This window comes from Epinephelus lanceolatus, chromosome 10, assembly GCF_041903045.1.
Source record: "Epinephelus lanceolatus isolate andai-2023 chromosome 10, ASM4190304v1, whole genome shotgun sequence".
In the NCBI taxonomy this organism is placed as follows: Eukaryota; Metazoa; Chordata; class Actinopteri; order Perciformes; family Serranidae; genus Epinephelus; species Epinephelus lanceolatus.
Window position 1 is genome coordinate 17,349,937 of NC_135743.1, and position 20,509 is coordinate 17,370,445.

The 20,509-nt window shown below is 40.5% G+C and overlaps 1 protein-coding gene across 1 annotated transcript; it reads left to right on the plus strand.

The window, feature by feature from the left end:
* Nucleotides 1-11,474: 11,474 nt before the first annotated feature.
* On the plus strand, nt 11,475-20,188 carry trim35-28 (tripartite motif containing 35-28). Its single transcript, XM_033641743.2, has 6 exons — nt 11,475-12,133; nt 13,839-13,934; nt 15,102-15,332; nt 15,449-15,471; nt 16,570-16,688; nt 18,561-20,188. Exons 1-6 carry the CDS (start codon nt 11,708-11,710, stop codon nt 19,094-19,096), a joined length of 1,431 nt encoding a protein of 476 aa, XP_033497634.1. The 5' UTR covers nt 11,475-11,707; the 3' UTR covers nt 19,097-20,188.
* Nucleotides 20,189-20,509: the final 321 nt, after the last annotated feature.

The window sequence follows — 20,509 nt, forward strand, 5'->3', positions numbered from 1 at the left end:
CAAGCAAAGCACCCCAGACGTCCCTCTCCCCAGCAGCGCTTTCCAGCTCCTCCTGTGGGACCCCCAAGGCCAGATGAGATATGTAATCCCTCCAGCGTGTTCTGGGTCTGCCCTTGGGCCTCCTACCAGTGGGATGTGCCCAGAACACCTCTAACAGGAGGTGCCCAGGAGGCATCGTGATCAGATGCCTGAACCACCTCAACTGACCCCTTTTCAATGCAGAGGAGCAGCGGCTCCACTCCGAGCTCCTTACCCTATCTCTAAGGCCGAGCCCAGCCACGCTACGGAGGAAACTCGTCCACTTGTATCCGCAATTTCATTCTTTAGGTCGTTAGGTCAATGCAATTCTGAGGTCCCCAAACCGGACCCCTTCCTCCCCCAGGCTGCACTTCGAGATCCTGTCCATGAATATCATAAACAGGATGGGTGACAAGGAGCAACCCTGATGAAGGCCGACACCCACTGAGAACATGTTTGAGTGAACAATAAAGACGATAGAACTTTATAGACATGACTATACATAAACATAAGACGTCATGTGCGTGAGTAGGCTGGTACACTTCACTTCAGTCAAAGCTACCATGTCATTCACTAAAAAAACACATGTCATTTGAGTGACAGCTGCAGCCTCAGGAGGACGGACATACATTCATTCTGGTCATTCAAGAGAGAGTATAAAAAGGGATGTTGCACAATCTAACTTCTCCTAAAGTTTTAAGTGTAAAGTTTCATGTTGCAGAGTTGTCCATCCTCTATCTGCCATCTCAGTCACAAAATTGACGACAGAGAGTACAGTTTATATTTGGCTGATTTTATCATCTCTCCTCTACCTAGCTCTATATGAAAAAACGTGCAAATATCAGTTTCTGTTCGTAACCGATCAAGATAACAATTTGAAAACCCCACAATAAAAATCTCACAAGACTTTTTAAATAAAGCACTTGTGTGTTTGGATCATACAGTAAAACAAGTGCAACACACAATACAAGCAAGACTAGCGTCATTCGAATATAGAGCTGATGAAAACAAGATTTAATTTATTTTCAGTAATAAGTTAATAAGGTGAAGATCACATGCACAAAACAGGTGTACAGAAAAATGGCCTACAAAAGCAGCTGAGATGCAATGATGTGAATTCTAATCTTCAAATATTAAATAATGATATAAATAATGAACACACACAGATCTGGACGGTCTAGAAACAAGCTAGTACTCTCCATGCTGCTCTCTCGTCTTATGTTAATGAAGGGACTTTACACCAATATAAAGTAATGATTAGCAGATATACAGAAGTTGTGTGAGTAGGCAGGTGCACTTTCCACAGAAACTGATGAATAGCATTTCTCTGAATTAACACCCACTGCAGAATCGGTCGGTGCTGAAAAGAAAGATGACAGTACCGAATGCTCACTGACATTTAAGTGACGCTGGCAACCTCAGCGGAACATCTGCATTTATTCTACTTGCTGAACAGCAGCGTGCAGAAAGTCTTACTTTAAGACAGTCTAGTATCAGATCACCCTTTCTCTAGCAAAAACACTCTTCAACTTCCTTTATGAACCACATCAGAGACCGACCATCCTCGTGCCATTTGATCAGATTAACTGCATGAATGATCTCTACTTTTTAGTTTCAATTTCTCTAACCTGCAGTTGAATAGAGGTTATTCATTCATGTGTGTACTCCTGCCCTTGCTGGTGTAATGCTTAATGGGATTTGGCATTTCATACATTTGCTGGCTAGCGGATTTGTCATTCGTGCACAGCGACAACAGCAAAAGGGAGACACGAGGTCACAGCTCAACATATGAAACTGGCACTACGGTAGTTACACTAACACAGAAACTAGCACAAATTCAAAAAAGAAACATTAGTATAGTTAAGGGTAGACACAAAATTAAAAGCAGGTGTAATCATAATTGAGCAGTGACTTGATACAAGACTGATCTTAACTGAAGCACTGAAACTCAACCTTAAAAAAAGTACAGATTTAAATACTTAATTGCAAATGTGAGACAGAAGTGAAAACTGTAGAACTGCATACAACAGAGCAATGAAACAAGTATCCTCCAGTCACGCTGCTCATCTTTATTATACCAGTTCGCAGAAACAGCTGAGGTTGGTTCCTGTGGTATGTACGTATGTATGTATGTTAATAGGAACATCATGTACTGACACACAAACAGCAGCAGCAGCTCACACCTTTGACATGTTGATAGACTTCACTGTCTAATCAGAATGAAATGTACTGAATCAGCTTCTCCATGTCTCTTAACTCCTGTGAAGTTTTGCACCTTAGGTGAAGCCCAATTGAGCTGTTTTACTGTGAATGTTTTGTAACACACATGCATGCAGGTGGCGTCACATTATTCCAGTGCTCAACAGGTGGTGGTAACATGCCAAGACATGCTGCATTGTGCAGGTTAAGACATGGAAGAAGCTAGGGAACATGGATGTAACCAATTCAGGATTTAAAATACGCTTATGAAGGAGGAAATGCATGCAGCACGTAACACAGGACATGTAAAAGCCTTATCAATTACCCGATACTATTGATGTATTGCATATCAGTGTTGAATCTCTCCCTAAATCATTTTCACTAACCATTTCATATAAGGTTTCTCCTCCACAACCGCAAGATTTTTATCACTTTTTTTTTTTTCTTTCTTTTTTCTTTCAGCATTACACGAGTATGCACACCGACATGCAACACCTGTGACAGCATGGGGTTTAAAGTGTCTTGTCTGCTTCCCCTCGCCTATGTATAGAGCAAAAGGTTCAGAGTGTGTTCCTGTTTGTTTTCACACCTTTTCTTTCCTCTTCTGTTCTGCAGCGTTTATGCAATTCTTGTGGTGAGAGAGGCTGATGGAAGTGCAAACATCTGGCCATGAAACTCACTCGGTGACTTTTTCAGCCCACCACCAACACAAGAATAATCATTGCTGGAAACTAATAGACTTGTGATAGAAACAATTTACATAAGATGGAAACACAATGCACGTCTTAAGTTTCACTGTTCGGTTGAGCGGTGAGATGCAGAAAGTTGGACATGAAGAGTTATATCATAACTTGTGAGGCTACAGTTTTCAGATGTTTTGAGGAAAAAGGATGAATTATTACTTGAAAGAGTAAAGGAGATATGAAAATCAGACACACATACATTTTAGTTGAATACCAAACTGCAGAAGCATGCACAGCAGCTCCGACTGATTTCTGTGCTTTAAAACCAAACATATCCGCTATCAGAGGCCTTTCCTGTCTTAACCAAGAAAGTGTTAAACAGGAAAAGGTTGTTTTTTTGCCCTCACTACCTGTTCGAGTTTCAGTGTATGTCACTGACCAACATTTCTCCTGTACAGCGCACTTACATGAATCATGAATCATCTGGTTTCCACCTTTGACTGTGAGAGGTTTCCAGATAAGAATGTGATTAAAATGAGATAAGGTAAAAGCATGTGTGTTTTTCACATGGCATGTGAGTGTGCCCCTAATTTTAGGTTTTTGTTTTAAAGTAAACTGTGAAACCATGGAGATGTGTGTCACATGAGGAACTGAAAGAACACAAATATAAGAAAAAAACATTTCCACATTCCAGTTTTGATTCCTATTATTCTGTCCTACAGTGTTGGCCTGCAGTTTGAATTGCAACCAGTCATTTTACACAGCCAGTTGTAATATGTGTACTAAATCAATTTAATCAATTACAAAATTCAGTCTTGCATCATCTTCAAAGTCTTTAAATGATTGCTGTGGGATGTGTAAATCACAGCAATGTAAGATGCATATTTGTGAATTACTCATGATGAAGGGATAAAATATCAAAGCACATTTTCACTGCTGTTTGAGCACCTGCAGATTATGCATAAACCTCGTTTGATGCTTTCCTTCCTTTTGCAGTTTCTGTTTTTGACTAAAAGTGGTGTCACCACATTGTAGGTTAGTATGTCAGTAAAACACAACATGGCAGCAGCGATGGTGACATCATCTGATCAGCCATTTAAATGAGTCAGTCGTGACACATAAAATTTGTTTGTTTAAAATCTGCCTGGTTAATAGAAGGAATGAGAGAAGGGCTCATATTGCTGACAAAATGCATTTAAAGGGACAGTTCACCCCAAATTAAAAAACACAGATTTATCCTCTTACCTGCAGAGCTATTTTTCAGTCTGGATTTTTGGGGTGCGCGTTGCTGAGTGCTGTAGAGATGTCTGCCTTCTATTGGATATTATGTGCAACCCCAGTTCAAATAAAGTTGGGACATTGTGTAAGATGTAAACAGAATGCAGTGATTTGTAAATCCTTTTTAACTAATATTTCTGTAAGATATAGGCTACATTTATTCTGAATTTGAAGCCGCAACACGTTCCAAAAAAGTTGGGACAGGGGCAACAAAAGACCGTAAACTTTGTTGAATGCTCAAAAAATACCTGTTGGAACATTTCACAGGTGAACAGGTTAACTGGTAACAAATGATAGTATCATTAATAAGTATGAAAGGGGCATCTTAGAAAGGCTCAGGTGTTCATAAGCAGGGATGGTGACTTTTTGAAGAACTGTGGGGTCAAACAGTCCAACAGTTAGAGAATTGCAAAGAATTTAGGGATTTCACCATCAACAATCTATAATATCAGCAAAAGATTCAGAGAATCCAGACAATTCTTTGCATTTAAGGGACAAGGCTGAGAACCAACACTGAATGGCTGTGACCTTTGACCCCTGAGATGGCACTGTATTCAAATCTGACTTGATTGTATAAAGGATAGTACGACATGGACTCAGGAGCACTTTGGAAAACCTTTGTCAGTAAACACAGTTTGTTGCTTCATCTACAAATGTAACTTAGGACTCTACAGTGCAAAGTGAAAACCAGATACAGAAGTGCTGCTGACTTGTCTGGGCTCAACCTCATCTGAGATGGACTGACACAAAGTGGAAAAGTGTGTTGTGGTCTGATGAGTCCACATTTCAAATTTTCGGAAATCATGGACATTGTGATGTCAAGGACGAGAGGATTAAGGACCATCCAGACTGTTGCCAGCTCAAGGTTCACATCTGTGAAGGGCACTCTGTCCTTCTCTGGTGAGGAAATACAGTGTGGAGAGTTGGTGATCCACCACGCTGGTCCATTTTCCACTGGAGACACTTGTAGCTTGTGCCGCCACACAGCTGGTGTGTCCCAGGCATTAGAAGCTGACTTGTGCTTTTTGTGGGTGTCGGGCTTGGTCAGGCTCAGGCTTAGTATTTTATGTGATGTTCTCAGACGGGCTGGGTCACATGGGTTGGTTCGGGTTGTAATGTTTTCAGCCCATTGATAACTTTACGAGGCATGACTAGTTGATTTACAAAGGGTCAGTCTGTGAGTGAAGTATTCCTTTAAGAGAAGATGGATTATTTATTACTGCCTCAAGCGAAGGAGTTCAAGTATCTCGGCGTCTTGCTCAAGAGTGAGGGTAGAATGGAGTGTGAGGTGGTTCGGTGGTTTGGTGCGGCTTCTGCAGTGATGCAGGCGCTGCGCCGGACCGTCATGGTGAAGTGAGAGCTAAGCCGGAAGGCGAAGCTTTCAATTTACTGGTCCATCTGTGTCCCAACCCTCAGCTATGGTCATGAGCTCTGGGTAGTAACCGAAAGAATGAGGTCGCAGATACAAACAGCCGAAATGAGTTTCCTCCGTGGGGTGTCTGGGCTCAGCCTTAGAGATAGGGTAAGGAGCTCGGACATCCGGAGGGAGCTCGGAGTAGAGCCGCTGCTCCTTCACACTGAAAGGGGTCAGTTGAGGTAGTTCGGACATCTGATCCGGATGCCTCCTGGGCGCCTCCTGTTAGAGGTGTTCCGGGCTCATCTCACTGGTAGGAGGCCCCGGGGCAGACCCAGAACACACTGGAGGGATTATATATCTCATCTGGCCTGGGAAGGCCTTGGGGTCCCCCAGGAGGAGCTGGAAAGCGTTGCTGGGAAGAGGGACGTCTGGGGTGCTTTGCTTGGCCTGCTGCCCCTGTGAAGTGGATGAAAATGGATGGATGGATGGATGGATTTTTAAATCACGGTTATCATCAACACCAGTGTATCGTGACACCCTTATGTCCCATGTGGTTTTTGCTCCGATTTTTTAACCTCTGTTTATAACAGCTGAAATCTTGTCGCCCTCAGTGGTCTTAAAAATGCTTCCTCCGATAACAAGGTTCAACTGAGGATGGACAAGATGGGGGTGTTTCTGTGTCTGGGATGGGTGGGAGGTGTACTTTGTTGTCGTATTTAACATGCATTATTTTTAGTTACCACTCGTGGTTGGCCTCCCTATCTTTGTCCAGCCTTGAGCTACCTGTAAATTTATATTGTAATACTGAAACTGAATTTATTATTTTTTTTTTTAATCATTATTAATAGATCATCGCCTACTGTGACCAAATACATCCACATATTAAAGGGGTAGCAGTCGGGTCTGGATTTGCCACTTTGTCACCTTACGCAATCCTATGTTTTACGATGAAATCATCACTATGGTTGAGATGCATCGTCAGTGTCATCGTCATTTTGGTTTATCTGTGAAGCCTTTGCCCAGTGTTTACAACACCCACATCAACACCACTAAACATCCCCCGCCCCAACTGTAAACCTCAACACAGGGCGAAAACAAACGATTAACATAGCATCACTTGTAAAATGAGAGCACCCACCTCACCCTTAAGAGTTTCCTGTGTTAGATTTACTGCTCTGTGTCTTTACCAGCTTTACATTGTGCGTAGGTGTTGTAATATTTCTACGTTATTGTGTAACTTCTATGTTTTTTTATTGTGTGGTTGTTTGGCTAACTTTTTTTGTATGCTGCTATCTTGGCTAGGTTTTCCTTATAAAAGAGATTGTTGATCTCAAGTCTGGGTTACATAAAAAAAAACTTAAAAATGATTTTCACACAGATTGAGTGTGATTTTCTTCACAGGAAGAAACATATACATGCTAAAGATATATGAAGGAAATGTAGCTTCTTTTGGACATTTGTGTCGACAGTGTGGAAAAACACTTTGTTTCTGGAATAAACTCAGCAATAAAAAAGGGAATTTGTGGTCATACTTTTTGTAATGTGGTGCTATTTCTACATGTTGGAGCTACACCATTGAAAAGCTCCATCCGACTACATCAGAGTGAAATAAAAGTCACACTGACCCATGACACACTATACATGGCAACCCATGCGTACTATGAAAAGTGTCTGTGGATGTGTGGGTGGGTAGTGAGACAATGTGCCCCTGTGCACAGATATGCAAAAGGCCCCAGCACCTCTCATACACTGGAGTAAGAAACATAGACTTTTTGTTCCTTTTTGCGTGTCTCTGTAGTTGTTATGCATCTTTGAGGTCATGTTGTGCATCTTTAAGGTGGAAATGTGCTCTGTTCTTTGGAAGTTGGATTGTGGTAATGTGCTAACTGGCCATTTAGCATCAAGACGGTCTTCCAGTTTCCCTTTTTGAATGACTATTACAGACCACTGTTATTTCCTCTCACAAAGGCGCAGAATGTGCTGGTTGGCCGTGAGCTGGTGTCTTTGTGGTGTGTTCATGTCCTAATTTTTGGTGGAGACACTGTGACATCAGGTGACGCAGAAGGGGGGCTTTGTCGCCGCTAGTTCTCTGAAGTCGGTTTGGTGTGTCTGGACCTTTAATTTGAGTGAAGGTGCCCCTGACACTTTGAGTCCCTGGGCCTGTGCCCAAAGACCATTCAGTAATCCATTAATGTGTAGGTAGGTGGGAAGAGGGGTTTAGAGACGTGAAACAAGTTGTGATGCAGACTCATGATGATTAAACGTGCTGGAAATCCATCAATATGAATTTATATGACCCATAGAAATGAGGGGGATGTAAGAGAGAAGGTCTTTCTTTGATTCCTTTTTTTCCAGTCCTGTACAGATTTAAAGGGCATCTAAGTTGTGGTAAATAATATCAACAAATGGTGGATACTGACTGCAGGCTACGATGTGCCCACTTTTCATGCGATGACTGTCTCAGGCCCAAAGCAGCTGTCGTGCAATTAATCATGGCAACACTGAGCTACAGTGTTTTGCTTTCTGTTTTGAATGTTTGTGTGTGTGTGTCTGCCCTTAAAAGGAGAAGTGTGTAGGACTCAGTGGCATCTAGTGGTGAGGACCACAGACTGTAACCAGATGAAACTTTTCCCATATGCCAAGCATGAACTCCTGGTTAATTAAGTTTCCTTTTGTATTTGCTGTTCAGGAGGCTTTTACCATGAGCCAAATTATCCGTAGAGGTCTCCTCCTCTCCAAAACAAATGGGCCAGGTGATTAAAACCAGTAAATACACTGAATAAAACAATTTCAAGTTAAAAATCAGGGTATCACTGATGCAGTTTGGAGTGTCACCGACAAGCCGCTAACCCGTCACCTGCTAATGTGCGCTCACCTCTCTGATAACTTCATATTCAGAGAGTTTCTACTGGGTGCTGAATTATCTGCAGAGGTCACTTCCTCTCCAAAACGAATTAACCTGGTGATTTAAACCACTAAAACCACTGAATGACGCAGTTTCACATCAACAAAATCTCTTCTTTTCTGACACTGATCCTCGTGGAGGGGCTGCTGAATGTGGTGGCTGTTGCAAAAACACAGATAGCCCTATCTAGATATCTAGAGTTAGTGGTTTGTCCATTGTGGGCTACTGTAGAAGCATGATGGCGCAACACGGCAGACTTCATAGACAAGGACCCACTCCCTATGTAGATATAAATGACTTATTCTAATGTAACAAAAATACAATGATTCTTATTTTTTGGGTGAATATACACTAAAAAAACCTATTCATTACATTCTTTATATCCTACACACCAACACACGTCTTCCACGTATGACGTCATGATGAGCTTGAATACTGTCTGTTTCAGCAGTTTTAACTCTTGTCTCATGAGGCATTTTATTGAGATTGGCCTTAATCATTAGCAAATATATACAAATATAGAAATTATTGGTGATTATTGGTGCATTTAAAAAAGCTGTCTTTCCAGACACCATCCCTTTTATGGATTTATAGAAAACAACACAATGAAAAAAAGGAATAGAAAAGAGAAAAGCAAAACCAAAAAAGGGACAAAGAAAGAGCATTATCTTCTCCAAATATTGAATAAAAGCTTGCCAGATGACAGCAAATAAGTTCACCTACTCATTTCTAATATATCTGATCCTCTCCACCTCAACAGTACTGACAAGATCATCAAGCTGCATTTTACATAAAGGACATTTTCCCCGACATCAGCAAGGTGATCAGTTTTTACTCCGGGAGGGTAACAGGTGATCACTAGTCACCATGTGGTGTCACATGATGGCACTGTGGCTCCATCTGTTGGATATCATGAAACATGAAAAATCTAAAAAGGTTTAAAAAAAAAAAAAAAAAGAAATCATCCGTCCAAAATGAAAACAGTATTTTATTACAATAAAACAGCTAACACAGGATGAAGTAATGGTCCAGTTGGCGCTCTCACACACTCTGCTATGTTGAAAGAGGAAGGCAGAGAGTTATCAGAAACATACTCATGATACAGCGAAATGATACAGCAGCTGTTGAGTTATCTGGAACCTGCAGGAACACAAGTTGGCGTGGTCCTTCCTGTGCAAAATGACAAGTAAACAGCCAAGTTCAGGGTCGTGTTTATTTGTTATCAGCTGAATAATATATTGTTTCTCCAGGACCTGTGAACAAAAACTGACAAAACATCAGACAAAACATTTTGAAAACTTAAATTAAATTTATGGGTTAATCAAGTTTACATGGCTGACTGGCCCAGAGTTGGCCATGGCCTGTATGCTACCATTTTCTGAGACTGAGAGCCTGCCCATATATTGATATAGAAGATTTCATATTAAAGCAGGGCAGGTGGGCACAACAACATTTACAAACATTTGGCTGGCACTGCACCATCGTGGAGATTTAAGAAGCAGTCTCATTCCATCCTTATAGATCACATAATGAGCAAACGGTAAAAAAAACACAAAGCAATAGTTATGATATCATGTGCCATCCTGCTGTATTACAGACATTTTCAGTGCTTTTGTCACATAAAAAATATTAAAAATGATGCAGTGAGTCCATGTCAGCCACAATAATCCAGAATTAGTCATAACTGTTATCACACACACGTCCGTTGAAGACAATACGGCACCAAGCAAACAGGTAGTGAAAGAACAGGGAAAGCATGGCAGAAGAGTTGGCTGATCTTTTTAATAAATAGTTAGGTTGCATTAATGATTTAATGAATTCATAACTGAACTGATGATATGTTCAAAATATCTGACACAACAAACTATCACAAGTAATTCAAGCTTTGGTTTTGTCTCACTTGGATTACTTTTCAGCAGTTTGTTCTGGTTTAATGATCAAATGATAGTTTTGATTTACTGAATTCTGAATTTAGCAAATAACACCAGTTTTCATACTTTTGATATGTTGCATGAATCATTGATATAAAGACTAAACAATTAAGGGCCCCAACACTTACCCCTGGGGGACACCACAAGTAACATGTTGAACACTGATCACCAAGCCTCACAAACTGCCTTTTGTTAGACAAGTAAGGCCTCATCCAATCTAACGCTTTACCACTGATGCCATACTGCTGTGGTTTATTGAATGATATATCATAGTGTATTGTGTCAAAAGCCTTTTTTTTAAGATTGAAAATATTCCATATTTCCTCAACTGAATCTATTAATGCCACTATGCATTAATAGATTTTTTAAGCATTACTTGAAAAGAAACTTTATTAATTAATAGCATTATTTGGTGTGTAAATGTGTTACGGACCTTCTTTTCTATTTTATGTTAAATTATATTATTTATATGTTAGATTCAGTCGCAGACAATTTATTTAGGGTTTTTTAGGTGTGTGTATGTGTGTGTGTTATGTAAACTATGTCAGCTGTTAGTCTTTCTTTTACAGTGCGCATTATGACGTGTTATTAAGTGTATTGTGTAGTGTGAATGCATGGTTTGTATTGTCACTATGTAACTGTGTAGACCCCAAAAGTCTTACAAACTGATAAATGGATTTAACCATTTAAAAAACAAACAAACAAGACTGTCCCATTTTACCTGAACGTGTCATCAAAGTGAAGCAGGAGTTCTTGCAATGTCTGTGGGTCCAACATTTAAAAATTATTTTATCTGGCAACATATTTTCTTTATATAAATACAGCAGAGATCCATGACATGTTTTAAAAGTAACACTCGAGATGGTTTTCTTGGTGATCTAACATTAAGTGTCCCAAACTACCTGACTTCACCCTGTGTACTTTAATATAGCAGAGAGAGCGTCCCTGTCTTTATCAGGTGTGCAGACAGGTGCAGATGTGCAGACAGGTGCAGATGTGCAAACCTCCACAGCAAGAACTGACTGTAATCATTTCTGTTACAACCTCCAGATCCACTAGAGGGCAGTGCTGTATAAACCTCCAACATGTTTACTGTCTGACACCGAAGAAAGACGGAAATGGAGTTGGTGGAACAGTCACGAAGTGGATGCGCACTGTGACAGAGCAGTGTGTTTTCTACTTTATAAACCTGTTCTCGGTATTATTTTTATTTTTATTTGCGTTATCAAACAGGTGAAGGCTTGACACATCACTCGGAGCCAGGTTAGTGCTTATTATACGTCAGTTTGGGGTTTTAGTGAATACCGAAAGGAAACTGAAGCGGGCCCGTGAAGCCATGGCTGACAGTATGGATGAAGAGATGCCGGAAGAGACTTTGCCCATGCAGCAGGACCTGACTTGCCCCGTGTGTCAGGGCGTCTTCCGGGACCCCGTGCTGCTGCCGTGTACCCACACCTTCTGTCGGGAGTGTCTGCAGAGGAGTTTTCAGTTCAACAGGAAGTGTCCCGTCTGCAGGGAAGTGTTCAAGGAAGAGGACCCCATCGCCAACCGCGCGCTCAGCAGCGCGTGCGAGACCTTCCTCAAAGAGTCGAGTTTGCGTACGAACCGGAAACGGCCCACCAATGAGAACAGCTGTAGGCTGCACCTGAAGCCGCTGGAGCTGTACTGTGAGAAGGATGAGGAGCCCGTGTGTGTGGACTGTGTGACTCTACACAACACACACAAACTGTGGCCAGTGAGAGACGGGGCACCCATGTGTAAGGTAAAGCACTCTCACCAGGTATCGACTGTGTGTGTGTGTGTGTGTGTGTGTGTGTGTTCCCAAAAATATGTATTCCCTTAATAAAATCATGTTTTCCTTGATTATCCCATAACCAACAAAGGCCATAATGTGACAATAATGTACTTCAATAACATATCTATTTTTCACATTTGCCCAATTAGAGTAAAGGTTTCACAAATCTGAAACTCTGTGTAAAAGGTCTGGTCCAATGTGGTCTAGGTCTGAAAAAGCAGTGTATCTTCCCTTTTTGGTATTTTTTTTCACAAGTAGAAGATAGGTTTCATAAATCTGAAAATCTTTTTTTTTTTATTAGGGATAGACAGATGTCAATAATGCATAATTACAACTGCCATTCTCCTTTTTTTGTAAACAAGTCAGGAACAATGAACAATGTCTCTGCATTAAAAGATGATAGCTATAAATAATGAAACTGTATTTTCCAAACAAGACAACAGAATGCAATGAGTACAAAGTTTGGTTGTAAATAAACAATCGAAGTAAATCAGGAAAAAATAAGTAAATAAAAATCAATTCAAGAAATATATACACATATATCCTCCCGTCCTCCTGACTTAGACCTGTTATCCGCATTTGTGCACACTGTTTTGTGCCATCTATAGTGGTAGTAAGAGCACAATACACTAATCCATGGAAAAACAAGATGGCAGCCATCTCTGCCAAGTCAGTCTGCAGCCAGTCCCAACACGGATATAGACAAGGCACAAAACCTGATCATATTTTAAAGTTGAAACGTGTTTATTTATGATTAATAATGTTTGTAGTTTGATATGGCAACAAATGTGACCAATTTTAACAACAGTAACAAGATAAGACGCTGTTAATTAGAAGGTATTCGTTTGAGGACATTGGGACTTTATTGAAACTTCTGAAAGTCACTAACTTTTTAGATAGCGTGACATTTTATTTTTATAGCGTCGTAAGTAAAAAATGGTCTGTGGACTAAATGTGTTATAAAACTGTGTTAGACAGAAATATTGGAAAAGTTGTACTTTAAGTTAAAAGAAAAAGGAATCAGCTACGTTTTGATATAACATTTGAAGTCTGTGATGAATGATGGTTTGCTGGCTTTTAACACTGTGCCAACCGACCCTGTGGTGGGGCCGGTTGGCACCAGTGCACAACATGCCTTTAACCACAAATGACCTCATTTAAGAAACCATTTGTGTACATGTAAACATATTTATTTATAGCTGAGACCTCAACCTTTAATTTACTGCTGGTTAGAATTGGGCTTGGGCTTTTTCGTACCTACATATGCCTTCCTGAAACGGTATACAGTCTACTGCGATATTAGTGTGCGGCTAACACCAACCCCCAGCCCCACTTCATGGCCACAGTGAAAATTCATCCTGTGTAAATGCAGGTCACTGATTTTCAGTAGTGCAGAAATCATGGGTTTGATAAAATTACAGTTACTTCAGGTTTATTATAGGATTGTTATAACCGTATAGTCTATATTGGCAGTGACTTCTATAGGCAGCAGCTATTTTTGACTTAACAAAACAGGACAAGCACAAGAAGATGATGAGGATACCTTGTTGGATTCCCAATCTGGATACAGGTTCAGAGAACACAGACTTAAGCACAACACCAGTCTCTAGCCTGAAACACCTTTGATGCTTTTTTCTTTTGGTTACATCATGTTCTTTTTTTTACCCTGCAGAATGAGCTGAGCATCAAAGTCCAGATTTTTGAAAAGAAAGTGGAGTCATACAAGAAAATGACCCGTAAACTGAGCAACGCGGTGGAGTTCATCAAGGTAAAGTTACTCTCCTGTCTCATGGTGTTCAAATGACATCTATCTGTGTATAATCATTAAACTAGTACTTGTATAATTATCATTATACAAGTTGTAAAACTGGTCCTTTGCCGTCAGACATCTTCAGGCCTTGAACCCAAATACCCCCCCGCCCCGCCTTTTCAGCCCCACCAAGACTGCTCTGTACTAGATCTTGACCTTTGACCTCTGTGGAGGAAAGCGCTCCCCACAGGGATCTATTACGTAAAATGCCCCAAAAATATGCATTCAATATGCAAACTCTCCATTCAATCCAACGTACCCCAAAACTCGCAAAGTGCCCCAAAAATATGCATACAATATGCAAACTCTCCATTCAATCCAACGTACCCCAAAACTCAGGGGAAAAAACGACTTCTGACATGGAAAAGTAGAATGGAACAGTCATTAAAGTTGGAATTTCAAGTCAGAAACATCGGGCAAGATCCACCAAGCCCAAGTTGGTGACATAAACAGACCTGCGATCATAGCAACATGGCGGTTCACACAGTGAACCAAAAGCAGAATCACTTTCTCACCACTTTTTAGCAACCGCTGCTAGTAGTCCTGTGGAGAGAGGTTTGGGTGAGGAGTCAGGGATGGTGGGGCCACAATGTAGGGAGTTTCACAGAGGAACAGTTCCTCCAAGACTTGGGGATTTCTGGAGCTACATTTCCATATCTCTGTCGACACTTTAAGGCTGTCACAGCAGGACTCACTTACGACAGTCTTCCATTTTTGTTCTTCTTTGGTTTCAACACACTGCTCCAACACTCTATGGTGGGTGCTCTGCGCCTGCACATCTAAGTATGATGTGAAGAAAGCATGGATGTTTTGGAAAAACACACATAAATTCCCAGTTTCGACAGCGGTCGCGTGGCGAGTGGTCAGATTATCGGATTTAGGACAGTGGGCCGGATCTGATCGGAGAAAATCTGATCTGTGTCACATGAGAGCAAAACAAAATCGCATTTGCTCTACATTTGCTTATAATGTGAACGAAGCTTGTTCTGCAGTACATGCATGATACTCAAGTACACACATACAGTGCAATGAGACTACAATACATGTAACACACCAGAGACTACCCATATCTTCATTCACACTTGTATGTGCGCTCTAAATATAAACTCTCTTCTCTTAACGCAGTATCAAGCAGGGCAGGCAGAGAAGCAGATCAAGGCAGAGTTTGAGAGGCTCCACAAGGTGCTCGTCACAGAGGAAGCTCTGCGTCTCAAAGCCCTGGCTGCAGAGGAGGAGCAGAAGATTGCTGCCGTAAAGGAGCTGATTGAAAACACAAACAAGGACATTGAAACTCTGACCAAGATCAATGATACTCTGAAGAGAGAGATGGGCAATGAGGATCTGCCCTTCCTGCAGGTAAGACAAGGCAGCTTTTCCCCACAGTTATAAGACTCATGAGACTGCACCTTTTTTGTCTCCAATGTATAAAAAACAATTTAATTAATTTCAATTACTCTTTTTTTGTGTTTTAGAATTTCCAGAAGTTAAAGAGAGAGTAAGTAGCTGCAAAACTAACTGTGGCAATAACTATAAAATCTCTATGGCTGCGTTTCATTAGCTGTTCAGCAAGCCCTCCTTGACTTCCCCTCGGCACCTGCCCTCCTACCGCCATCATAAATGTCGTGCCATTTGACTAAAAGCATTCAAGTGAACTTGTTGAGATCGACCCTGAGAGGGGTGTGGGAGCGAGTCAACAACCATGGTCACTATAGAGATGTATATCACCCACAATGCATTGCAGTTATGCATTTAAAACAAAAAATGCCTCCCTAGTTATGTGACACTAAAACTCAGGTTGCTTACCACCGAAGAAGAAGATGAATAAATTGGAAAATGAATTAAATAATAAATAAAATGAAATAAATGTAATATCTGGCATGCTTTTCAGTTCTGCTCTCTGTAGGTTGGCTCGTTGAATTAGCAGATAGTTTCTTAAGAAAATCTCATTGATAGTTTCATATTTTACTGAAAAATGTCATGTCACTAATTGCAGTTAATATTTACTTGGATTATTGTACTGTTCCGCTTGTGTGATTTCGTTATTGCCAACATTATCTGTAAATGTAAAAGAATTGCTATTTTGCAAAACATCATAAATCTGTAATCATGATACAGATCACACACAGAAGTTTGTACATCAGAAACTGATGCAGCTAATTACAAAGTGCCGACATATTGCAGTGCAGCTATTAGCAGAAGACGACTTCACCTCATTGAAATGAGTCTGCAGGTGCTTCTGATAATTTGTAAAAGGCAGTATAGCGCTGATCCTATAACTGCTAGTTTGGGCTGAAAGTGTATAAGGGCAGCTGCACTCTGTTTCCATCCCACGTGTGACGTATGCTGTTACGTAATTCAAAGGGCTGAGGGGAAGTCAATGAGAGGAAGTGTAACCACTAATAAAACACAGTGTAAATCTACATGTGTAAATGTTTAATGCAAAGTAGACTGAAAAGTACATTTTACCATACATTTACATTTTTTGCATAGTTACACATTTCAGTCATTCAGCTCTTTAAACCAGGTTTCTGCTGCATTTTGTAGATTATCAAATGTCTGTTTTTAACTTCACATATTGCCATCTTTGCTGTAGAGCCCAGTGGACTCAGGACGATCCTTGTCTCCCTAACGACTCTCTTTTGAACATGGGCAAGCATGTCGGTTCTCTGAGCTTCAACATCTGGAAGAACATGCAGGCACATGTCAGATATAGTGAGTACATTACACTGTCAGAGTTGGAAATGGCCTGTGGTGTTAAGGATTGTGAGTCTATACTGGACCAATTTGGGTTTGTCTGTTTAATATTGATAGGAAACAATTAAAAGCTTTTCTAAAGAGCTGGCTGATGTCTGTTAAAATTGCATTGGTGTATATGAAACATTGGTCCAGGGGAGCTCTGGCTTGAATAATGTCACAAAATACTGTTATTCTTCAGGCTCCAATCATTACATGACTTCAAATATTTTGTCAGTATACTCAACAAATGTTACTGTTATTTATTTATTCATTCATTTTTCAATCGTTTTCAGGCATTAACACACATCTTGGAGCAAATCCATGAAGTAGTTACACTCTACTGGTATGGAGTTCAAATGACCTTATTGCCTCCCATAGTTCTTCTAGCTCTGGATCTCGGTGCCATAATGTGGCAGCAGCTCGCTCCATCCGTATTAACCATTTGAAGCCTGCGCAAATTGGTTTGATTTCTTTAAGAAAACATGGGAAGAAGACAGTGAGCAACGAAAAAAGAAATGACCCCCCACAAAAAAATTGCAAGAAATCAGTAAAAAGAGAAAATTTAAAACAAGAAAAATAGTGAAAGAAAAGAAAGTCAAAAAAACCCCAAATAAACAAGGAAATTACCTGCAAAAAATGCTAAAAGAATTACAATAATTCTGTAATTTAATTTTTTCTTACCAAGTTACTGCATTTTTCCAGAGTCCATTTTTTCAAGGTTCAAAGGTTTAAATAATTGCGGAAGGCATCTGATAGCAGCATGAGAAAAGTGATGTCGCTCCAGGCTTCAAAGGGTTAACTCCACAAATTCTTCTAACCAACTGTTTAGGCTAAAACACTTTAGAGTTTTACTCTTCCTATTCAAAACAATCTTCCGTTTAGTAGCGAGACATCCCACATCTCATTTTCATCCCAGATAACCTATCTATTTGGTCTCCTAGTGTACACAGAGCCAGACATTTAGGAACAACAACCTGACAGATGTCTGTGAGGGCATCTGTTACAGCTGAGCAGAAGGAATTTACCATGGGGCATTCCCACAAACAGTGTATCAGGGTACCTTCTTGACCACAGCCATGCCAGCATTTGTCTGTGATTGTCTCATCCATTTTAGTACATGTTACTGGGGAAATTTTATGCCCTATTTGAATTATTTCTATATCAGACATATTTTGATGTTGAAGTATTCCAAATTTTTTGCCATTTGGCTGCAGAAACGGGGCTCTGTCATTCTCCGAGCAAAGCTATGTAGGTAAGCTACTGTGTTGATTTTAACAACATAGTATCTTTGGCTTCTTTATGGTTTTATCCCAATCCTCCTGCAGAACTTGATAATCTAGTTATTAATTTCTCATGCAGAATTGCGAAATTAGTCCATTAAAGGCTTAAAATTACAGGAATCTCTCTCCCATCTTGTCCTCTCTGGCATATTCTTCTATTTCTAGCAGGAGGCAAACTATTAGTCAACACAGGGAGGCAGGATTCCAGCGTTAATTCTTTGGGAGACATAATCAGGGAGAAGAAAATAGTTCCATATAATAATTTAAAAGAAGAGTACAACCTAAATGATTCCTCCTTCCTGCCTTACCAACAACTATATTTCATAGTGAGATCTAAAATCCATAAAGGAGAGTCAGTGGCGACTCAGAAGGATGTAGATGACAAGCAATGGGACTGGGTTGCCAAAAAAAGAACTGGTCTCCAATATATAGTATAGTAAATCCTGGGATGTACTCCAATATATAGACTTATAAACTAACTATATAGACTAACTTTTGAGCCTCAGCACAGCTCCTAGTAACAAATGTTACTGTTATAATATAGTTGTCTTCTTTTGTCTGTGTGCAGATCCAGTGGTGTTGAACCCAAACTCAGCCTCTCCATGGCTTTCTATCAACGCTGACCTGTCCAGTGTGAAGGAGAGCTCCGAGCGCCTGACCACCCCAGACAACCCGGAGCGCTTTGATCCCTGTGTCTTTGTCGTGGGTGCTGAAGGTTACACCTCCGGGAAACACAAATGGGATGTTATTGTTGGTGACAACCCCAAGTGGATTGTGGGAGTGTGCAAGGAGTCAGTGCCCCGTAAGAAGAAGTTCACGGTCTCTACGAACCGTGGTGTGTGGTCCATAGGACTGAGCAAAGGGGTCTACACTGTCTCGACACCTGAGCGTACAGAGGTGCAGGTGCAGCAGCGCCCTGAAAGGATCCGTATTAAGCTGAATATAGATAAGGGAGAGGTGTCATTTTGGGATGGGGGAGCAGCAAAGCACCTGGTCACTTTAACACACAAGTTTGATGAGAGGATGTATCCTATTTTCGGCCCCGGGCTCCATAGTACACCTATGATTGTGGCTCCGGCAAAAATAGCTGTACACACCTCATGATGGGCCAGTGTACTGCAGAGGGATAGTTGTTGACCTAAAGCAGCTTTTTTTAAAAACAAGATGAACAACACTTCAATCAGGGGTGAATTACAAGTTAATGTAGTAAATAAAAGATTAAAATCTGCCATTGAGAAGAGATGAAACAACATTTAAGAAGACGAACAGGCATGGAATCATTAAAGAATATTAAAGACACAATACACTGATTGAAAGCCTCACAAAAGTTCAGTTTTTAAGACAGACTGGGGCTAACTTTAAATTTAGCGTAAGGAACTTGTGCCAGAAATAAATGTCATAAAGAAATTCAGTTTATTAAAAGGCTTGCAGCTGCATGATGCATACTGCTGGATACTGACGGCCTACAGGAATCTGCAGCAACTGAGATGTGATGGTTTTCTCAGCCTGCAGAGGATGATGGAGTCCAAGTTTTTAGATGTGCCTTAGCTGGAGGAAACTGGATTGACCGGGCTTTACTTACTTTACTACTTTATTACGGAGAGACAGACCAGAATTTAAAAAAGTGGCCAATACTGATAAAGTCTTAAACAGTCTCTCTTGATTTGTCATCATGCTGGAGGAAATCTGTGACATCCAGCTCTTAATATGCGATGGGTGAATAAAGAAAAGAGTGTGAACATAATTGAAGTTGCTTGCTTCAGTAGGTCATGGGGCTATCATGGTAGTAGCTATATTATCTTTACATTTTCAGCAATTTCAGTTCTATCAGGAATGAATTGAATGGAGTGCCTTTATGCTTGGGAAATCTTTTAAGCATTGTATTTTTATATGATTTTGTTGATTCTGCTCAAATGTAGGGATCTAATGTTGTTGTATTTGATTGCTTTTCAATGCACACTACACAAAGTTACATTGCTCAGCAGGACACAACTTAGGCAAGACTTTTATTTTGGATGTACGACTTACTACTGCTCTGGTATGCAGAAATCTGAATTTGCTGTCTCCAGATGAGCACTTGATCAGTAAACATTATGCATATTGATGTGGTGAGATTGCATACAGGTAAATTATGTGACAGACTTTTTTTTTTGAACCATATATTAAAATATAATAAAAATGCACTGGTGGTTTATACATTACTGTCTCTGTGTGGTTCATATCCAGATGTTTAAACGTTGTTTCTCATCTCCACTGGATGGCAGTGGTGGGACGTGCCACTCGCAGCGCTGCCTTTTGTGTTGGCAACCACCGGTTACTGCTAGCCAGCCATAAACACCAAAACAACGGGCATCTGTCCTCAAAATGGACTGCAGGAATCGGGTCGATACCGTTAAGAGGCGTCGTTGTTAGCTGGCTGCGTTTCCTGCTGATGTAACATCCGAATTGTAGAAGCATAATTTCGTGATTACATAATGATAAATTACTCTCAAGACTGACTTTTCGTGGTAGATTTTG